This window comes from Sturnira hondurensis, unplaced genomic scaffold, assembly GCF_014824575.4.
Source record: "Sturnira hondurensis isolate 20B ecotype Veracruz unplaced genomic scaffold, ASM1482457v3 Scaffold0013559, whole genome shotgun sequence".
In the NCBI taxonomy this organism is placed as follows: Eukaryota; Metazoa; Chordata; class Mammalia; order Chiroptera; family Phyllostomidae; genus Sturnira; species Sturnira hondurensis.
Genome location: NW_028086190.1, coordinates 11376 through 20516, shown reverse-complemented (window position 1 = coordinate 20516; position 9141 = coordinate 11376). Strand labels below are relative to the sequence as shown.

At 40.6% G+C, this 9141-nt stretch overlaps 1 protein-coding gene across 1 annotated transcript; it reads right to left on the bottom strand.

The window, feature by feature from the left end:
• Positions 1–8135: 8135 nt before the first annotated feature.
• Positions 8136–8705, bottom strand: LOC118997982 (interferon omega-2-like). Its single transcript, XM_037061881.1, has one exon. It carries the CDS (start codon positions 8703–8705, stop codon positions 8136–8138), a length of 570 nt encoding a protein of 189 aa, XP_036917776.1.
• Positions 8706–9141: the final 436 nt, after the last annotated feature.

The following is a 9141-nucleotide window of genomic DNA, read 5'->3' as shown; positions in this document are numbered from 1 at the left end:
ACTTTGTGCCAGTGTCTTATATAGGGAACATAGGACTTGTCAATTTCTGGGTGTTTCCTTTCCTTCCTACTTCTGTTTTTGCTTTCCTTTACGCACCTTCTACATGCATTTTGATCACTATTTCTCCACCATATTTTTTCACTATTGCCCCCTGTCCACAGAGACTTTCAGATGTTTTTCTGATCAAAGCCACCAAGAAAAATATAGACACAGATATATAGTGTACATATATTATATATATGAGTGTAAATAGTAATGTATTGTGTTTATACCTGTGTTTTATAAATAAAAGAAGAAAATGTAAACTGTACTCATTTTATTCAGTGCAGGATTAGCAATGAATAAATACAAATTTTATACTTCAAGGTACATTTAAAAGCTATTGTTATTTAATTTAATGTAATTAGAATATCAGTGTAATTGATACTTGATTATTTTAATTAGTTTAATGTAACTTTTTAACTAATTTTATACAGCAATTTTTTAAAAGATTTTATTTATTTTTAGAGAGAGGGGAAGGAAAGCAGGAAGAAAGAGAGGGAGAGAAAAATAAATGTGTGGTTGCCTTTTGCCTGCCTATTGCTGGAGCCCTGGTTCACATCCCAGGCATGTACCCTGATTAGAAATTGAACTGGAGACACTTTGGTTCAAAGGCCAGCACTCAAACCATTGAGCCACACCACCCAGAACCTTATGCAGCAGATTTTAGTGTAATATAATAATTTATATAGAGAGTAATGTATCCAATTATGTGTTCAAATAAAATCACCACCTGGCTTATTTCACTTAGCATAATGCTCTCCAGTTTCATGCATGCTGTCGCAAAGGGTAGGAGCTCCTTCTTTCTGGGGTGTAGTATTCCATTGTGTAAATGTACCATACTTTTTTTGATCCATTCATTCACTGATGGGCACATGGCAATAACCAAGGTTGCTTCCAGCAGTTGGCTATTGTAAATTTTGCTGCTATGAACACTGGGGTGCATAGGTTCTTTTGAATTAGTGTTTCAGGATTCCTAGTTTGTAATCCAAGCAGTGGAATTGCTGGGTCAAAAGGAAATACTATTTTTACTTTTCTGAGGAAATTTCATATGGATTTCCACAATGGCGGCAACAGTCTGCGTTCCCACCCAACAGTGTACTAGATTTCCTCTTCTCCACAACCTCATCAAAACTTGTTGCTTTTTTATTTGTTTATGGTGGCCATTCTGACTGGTGTGAAGTGGTATCTCATTGTGGTTTTAATTTGCATCTCTCTCATGGCTAGTGATGCTGAGCATTTTTTCATATGTCACTGGGCCCTCTGTATGTCCTCCTTGAAGAAGTGTCTGTTCAGACCTTTTTTTAATTGGGTTGTTTGTCTCTCTGGACTGGAATCATGTGAGTTCTTTATATATTTTGGAGATAAAACCCTTCTCCAACGTATCATTGGCAAATATGTTTTCACATTCAGTTGGTTCTGTTTTCATTTTAATGCAGTGTTCTTTAGCCATGCAGAAGCTTTTAAATTTGATGACATCCCATTTGTTTATTCTTTCTTTTCTGTTCATTGCTCTGGGGGGACATAATTGTGGAAATATTGCTATGTGGAATATCTACATTTTCCTGTCTATGTTCTCCTCTAGGACATTTGTAGTATCACAACTTATATTGAAGTCTTCTATCCATTTTGAGTTTATCTTTGTGTATGGTGTCAGTTGGTAGTTGAGTTTCACTTTTTGCATGTAGCTGACTAGATGTCCCAACACTATTTTAGGAAAAGGCTATTTTTACTCCATTTTAAGCTTCTGTCCCCTTTGTTGATTATTAATTGACTATACAGACTTGTGTTTATTTCTGGGCTCTCTGTTCTGTTCCACTGACCTATGTGTGTAGTCTTATGCCAGTACAAGACTGTTTCAATTACTGTGGCCTTGTGATATAGTTTAATGTTAGGTATAGTGAACCCTCCTACTTTGTTCCTCTTTCTCAAAATTGCTGCAGTATTTGGAGTCATTTATGGTTCTGCATAAAAAATTGAAATTTATATAACACTTTAAAATAATACCCATGTATAGATATAATTTTATAACATTGAAAACCTCTAAACACTGTTTAAAATTTTTTTCTTAATATTTTTATTTAACTTTTCGTACTGATTTATACCAAAAAATAATTTTTAACTTCACCAGCTGCGAGATATAAATCTATATACTGCCAACATTTTACTTGTTTAGCATTTGACATAATTATCAATTTGTTGAATAAGTCTAGTAGCACTAAATAATACAATTAAATTTGCATTTAATTTTAAAGCCCACATCACACTGAGACTCCAGCCTAAGCAACATCCACAAGACAGTGGACGGCAGCTCGTGAGTGAGCAAAGGCTAGGCCACCTCTCACAATTTCACTGTGAGATCGAGTGAAGTATGGAAGGAAAGTCCTCCAAGGAGCCACCAGGTCACCATAGGTCTGTGGCACTGATCTGGCACACATTTTGTGTGTCCTCCCTCAACTCAAAGCCAATCCTTCCAGTGTGATACACAAGAGAATTCAAAGAGAAATGTGTGAACACTGAGAGATATGATTTTTGTGTAAAGTTGAGTTCTGGAGCACTAAAAACTATTGTAATACCTATGATTTATTCTCACTCATAAGAACTAATTTTTGCACACCCTTGGGGGCAATATGACCCACAATGAGAATACATGATTTAAACAACATTAATTTGAATCCTTCTCTGTATTTTTGTATGACATTCCAAAATACTCAAAGGACTTTCAGTTTCCTATCAAGTTTCTTATTCTTAAACAGAAGGAAACTATCTCTGTAAGTAATGAAACTCAATTATTACTAACCATGCCTATGTAACAAATTAACTCTCAGATTTGATCCTAAACTCTCTTTGTTTTGCATAAGAAGTTATGTTGTCTCAGCCCTCCAGATTCTTACCCTTTAAATGGTAGGTAGAGCCCTGGCAGGTGTGGCTCAGCAAACTGAGTGCTGGCCTGTGAATCAAATAGGCCCCAGTTCAACTCCCAGTTAGGGCACACGCCTGGGTTGTGGGCCAGGTCGTCAGAAAGGGGCATGTGAGAGGCAACCACACATTGCTGTTTCTTTCCCTCTTTCTCCCATCCTCTCTGTATGAATAAATAAATGAATAAACAAACAAACAAACAATCTTAGAAAAAATGGATGGTAGGTAGGACACCCTTGGTAAATCAGCTCTCTAGTAACTGGACTCAGTCTTGTTTTCTGTGTTAATCTGGGCACCAAGCCCAGTGTGATCACTGCTAAAGTAATTTGTACTGAAGCAGTTTCTCAGATATTTTCCACATACTGGAAGGTATCATTATGGCCATATTTTACTAGGATTATAATAGATAATGGCTAATATTTTCACTCTCTAATATTTCCACTCTATTCATACTGGTGTCAATAACTTCTACTGAGTTTACTGCTAAAATCCTTGGGATATTTTAAAGGTGCACAGACTCTGGACCTTGAACTTGCAAGAGCAGCAGCATAATTTCCAGCCTTTGCTAGCACTGTATTAAACTCACATGTACTCCCTAATCTCTCATTTGCTCTCTGCTTGGTTACAGTAGAAAAGTAAGTAGCCTGGTGCCACACAGAGAACCACAGATCCAAACTGAAGCTCTCCCTGCTTCACACAGCTCACAGCAGCAGACAATTTACCACACTTCTCTCTGGTGGATCTTTACTGAAGTTACAATGACGCACCATCACGCCGAGCTTTTTGGAGACCCCGCACAAACACTGATGAATGATCATATGCTTTCGGGTCCCTCCATACATTTCTGGGGGAGAATGGAGAGTGGCTCCATTTCAGTTGGAACGCCAACATTTGGCATGTAACAGTTGGAGCACGACTTCAGGTCAAAAGGCAAGAGTTTGGATGCTGATCCGTCGACTGCTGTGTTGCCTCCTACCCTGCTCATTTTTCTTTATTCTCTAAACATGGCTATATTCTCTTCTACACGCCAGGCATGTAGACTTTAATTACCTGCTACGGTCTGAATGTTTATGTTCCCAGGGAACTCATATGTTAAAGTCCTAACCCCCAAAGCAATGGTGTGATGTGGTGGAGCCTTTGGGGAATACTTAGGGCATGAGGGTAAAGTCCACTTTATTGGAATAAGTGCCCTCATAAAAGAGGGCTCAGATAGATTCCACCTGGTTCTGCCTTGTGAGGACACAAGCAGAAATTAGCAGTGTGCACCAAGAAGCAGGCTCTCGTCAGACACCACCTTCCTGATACTCCAATTTGAATTTCAGTTTCTAGAACAGTCAGTAAAACATTTTTATTCTTTACAGGCTACTTAGTCTATACTATTTTGTTTTGTTAAAGTAATCCAAAAAGACTAAGATATAACCTGACCTATTTTCTTTTTGGAACACCTCCCAGGATTTTATAATATACTTGAGAGAAAAATCATTTTACCCAACCTTGTCTGCTAGGTGTCTATCCCAGTCCATATAGTTCAGGAGCTCGGTCAATATTCATGAAAGGAACTATCATCATACTAGTAGGAGAACAAATAATACCAACATACACTACATAGATATGAACTGACAGCACAATAGAGCTAAAGTTACTTTATAAATATTTCATGGTTCTACAACAAAAACTGTAACTTAATATTGTTTGAGGTGGTATTTTAAAAAATTGTTTGGTTCCAGGCATATATCCTTCAAGTATGTATTTTCAATATTTCTAACATCAAAATGAGAATCATGGGCCTGGTCATAAATAAAAGACTCACTCTCCACTTTTATTTCAGCAATCCTCAAGTTGCTCTTAGAGACCTTGTTTTCCAAATCATTTCCCAAAGGCAGTGTGGAGTCCAGTGGTTCAGAGAAGACACTCACCCTAAGGTGACAGAAGATAAGGAACAGAGATGGATTTGAGCACAAAATAGACCAGGAGACATTCTTTTTCATTCCTCTACGTAGAACAGGAAGAACCTGAGGCCAAGCAGGGTGGCAAGAGCTGTAGTCTCCTCTCTCCTGCAGGCCCAGCTCAATGCTCAGCATGTGGGTGATGCTACACTTGGACGGAGTCCACGCTGCCCATGTTTCTGGACTTAATGTGCAGATGCCACTCCAACTACAAAGTCTCTTGGGGAGGAGGGAGCCCGGGGTCTGAACAGCCCCTGTAGTGCAGATGTATCACCTGTGTTCTATGAAAATAAACCCATTAGGGGGAGGAGTGAGGCTCAGGGTGAACAGGGCAAAGTCTCTCTATGAATTCAGGGCTCCAATAGGGGTGATTTCTGGGTACTTGATCTGTCCTGAGAATACACATCCAGTTTGGGGGAGGGGGTCATGGCATCCCCACAGACTCACACAATTTCACATAATGTAGACATCCTGGGTGTTTTTAATTGCTAACATGTTGTATACAAACCGTGTGTTATTCCCTTCCTGTAGAAAGGAAGGACTTTGTGACAGAAACAAAGCTTACTTTAAATTCTTTACACACTCACCTGGTGTTTCACAGAATGTTCACACATGGTGTTATTTCACTTTGAAATGATAACCCAATTCAGACTACCTTGGGTGACAAAGACAGAGACTGAACAATCCTGTGAGTTTCACAGCATTTTATTTCAGACCCTTGTGGTGGTTAATTTTATGTGTTAATTTGAGTGGACTATGAGGTGCCCAGATACAGTTTTCAGGCCTGAAGAGAACGAAAAGGCTGATCCTTGAGTAACAAAATGACAAGATATAATTTAGCCCAATTCACTGCAACAAGACTTCTAGGAAAGGGAGGATGAAGGGCCCTAGAACAAAGACATAACGCAAGCCGACTGCTCTAGCAGGTCCTTAAATGAGAACAGTTCCTGGCCAGTGGCCACTTCCAGCTTTGCATAACCGGCCACATGATCATTCTCTTATTTTCTTTGCCCCAGATGTCATCACCCAGTTTCTGAACACGAGGTGGGATCACACCCAGGAACTCACAGGAGACTCACTTTAGGTGAAATCACCAAATTCCTAATTCCATCTGGCAAACTGAGGGATGCTAGTTTTTTTCAATGTGCATTTCCTAGGATCAATGAAAAACAATCCAGAAACTTGAATTAACTTGACAATATTAATATTCAAGATGGTACAGCTGGAAATTATGGAAATAATAAAAATGACAGTAGTGATCACTACCAGCGTTTACCACTACAATGCTAAACATGTTAATTAATAATCACATCCCATCCCCCTGAGCATTCCTTTGAGTACATGCATCTAAAAACGGGTTTGCCAAGCACTTTGACATGCCAGACTTGTTCTACTCACTTTAGTACACAGAAACCTACAACATGAGATGTCATTTCTTTCATTATCCCCATTTAATAAAGAAAATAATAAAGCCACAGGGACATTAACTTTCACCAGATCAGAGCAACATTTTAGAAGCTAGGCCTTCTGACAGCACAGTCTACCCTCTTACCATTCTCCCGAGTTCACTGTTCACAAGACGCAAAGAGGCTGCTGAGAAACTGAACGTCCTTTCTCCAGGACAGTCTTTGTGATGATTAAGTATATGTATCAGTGTGGCTAGGTCAACCACCAGCCCTTCTGAAATTCCCTTTCAAAGGTAGCTGAAGGTAGAGAAGCCTAAGTGCAGCAGCCCCCGTGGTCACAGTTTATACCAGCAGACTTTCAACTTGGCCCGGGAACACATTTGTAGCTTAAATGTAGTAGACTTCACAGGCATTTAATCTGAAAAGCAAGAGCCCCGTGTACCAAAATTTCCCAAATATATAGTGTCTCATCTACAGTGTCCCATACAGAAGGGGTCACAATACGTGAAAGAAGTCAGGCAATCAAAGGAAGACACAGACAAGTCCAGAATAGCCAAGCTTTCCTCCTTCTCCTAATCTGGTCCACAAAGAAGTAGTAGAATAAAAAAATATACAGGGCAAAATTTTATTAAAATACTACATTCAATTTATAGACAGGCAAACTACAAAGCATTGGCTAGGTCATCTGAGGCCAAGGTTCAAGAAATCCTCCCAGATTGGTATCTTCCCTTGCTGTCTGGGAAATTCACACAACACACACACACACACACACACTCACACACAAACACACACACACACACACACACACACACACAGCAAACTGAACTCAGACAATTCCTTTGAAGTCAGCACCTATTTCTTCGCTGTAGTAATGGCCTTCACTCAGGACCCCCAAATACACATCAGGACTCTCAGAGAAACACATCTGACTGCAACAGTTTTGAAAGACAGAGAGTTTCTGCTCACCATTTGCTCTATCCCCCTGGCTTTGTATTCTGAATAGAAAACTTGAAGCTGAAACCACCAAGAACCAGAGCAGGTGTGTGGGTGGGCAGTGACGTGAAGGGCACGGGAATAGTTTACGGGAGTGAATGCAATCAGTGAAGCAGGACCTCGGAGAGGGTGGGAGGAAGGGTGCCAGGTGCCAGGATCAGATCATGAACATGTGTCTTTCCCACTTCACTCTAGGTGACTCCTCTCAGACATTTCTACCCACAGCTCCTTGCTGTCTAAATGTCACTCAGTTGAAACTCAGACATGAGTGCAGATCATATTTCATATTTTCCCAGAATCTCCTTGAGTTCATGAATATCCAACTTTTCATAAGCACTTCATGACTAGCTCAGGAACTGTTCTGTACTACTCACTAGGCAGGTACTGTTTTGAGACGAATTTATATAGAAAAATAAGTACTTACATTTTCAGACTACCAGAAGACAAGCTGTTTTCTCTTATAAGACTTTAATTAAAAAAGAAAAGAAAACTTAAATAACAAAAAAGTAAGAATGCTTTTTAAAGTCTAATAACAAGTAAAGGCAAATACTAGTTACATAAATACAAAATAAGGAAAGACAAAAGAATGTGTGAATAACAATATACATAAATAAATAACATCAGAAAGTCATCATTCTGAAACTCATGTCCCAGAAACTGAATTTTGTAACATGAACTTGCCTAACACTCCGACAAAAGATATGCTCCATTAATGTCGATAAATTCTGTGACTAAAGCAGAAAGAAGAACCTTTTCCCATGACCTAAGTCCTATGTGCAGGGGTGATCAGGCACATTCACCAGTGACACCTGGATCAAGGTGACCACAGGTCTCAGTCCATGTTACTTAACCTTTCTTGCAAGGCTATTATTGAAGAAAAGGATCTCATGATCTCCACTCGGACAAACTCCCAGGCACAGTCACTGTATTTCTTCTCTTTCAAGTAGGGAAAAATGCCCCCGAAGTACCTCCTCACAGCCCCTGTAGGTCCCTCGGATGCCAGGGCAGTGCCTTGCTCTCCCATCTCATGCACCAAACAGGGCTCCAGGTCTTCCAGCTGCTGATAGAGCCCCATGAGCACTTGGCTCAGGAGGGTGGTGTTCCAGGCAGAGGAGGCGTGATCTGTGAGCAAGAGGACAGAGATGTGGTGGAGCATCTCCTGGAGGACAAAGATGGCCTGGGTCCCCTGGACCTGGCTGCCCTCTATCATTGCCCGAGGGAATCTGAAGTCTCTTGCGTCCTTCAGGCAGGACAAAGTGGAGATTCTCTGCATTTGCCTCAAAAGCTCCACGTTGTCCCCGCTGAGCAGGATGTGTTTCTGAGGTAGGACACAGCCCACAGATCCACTGAGGCCACCGCTGCCCACCACCAGGACTGTGAGCAGAGACAGTGGGAGAGCCATGGGCAAAGGAGGGGCTGCTGTCCTGGCTGAACTGGGCGTCTGGTGAACAACCTTGGACCCCAGTTAGCCCATGAGCTTGTTTGTAAGCATGGCCATTAAATAGGGAGACACAATAATTTTCATTTTCTAAACACTTCTTTACACTTGTACTTCCTTTTTTGTTTTCATTCATGAGCTCTCCATGTGGTCTAAGAAGTCATCAATCTGCACTGTTAATTTTGCGGTTTTAATTTTCCCTCCTAACCTGAGGTGTGTTGCCCCGACCAGTGTGGCTCAGTTGGTTTGGTTTCGTTCCACAGAAGGAATGGTTTCCAGTTCGATTCTGGTCAGGACCCACTCCTACGTTGAGGGTTTGGTCCCTGTCCAGACACACAAGAGAGGCAACCAACTGATGTTTCCCTCTCTCTTCAATTTATCTCTCTTTCTCCCTTCCTTC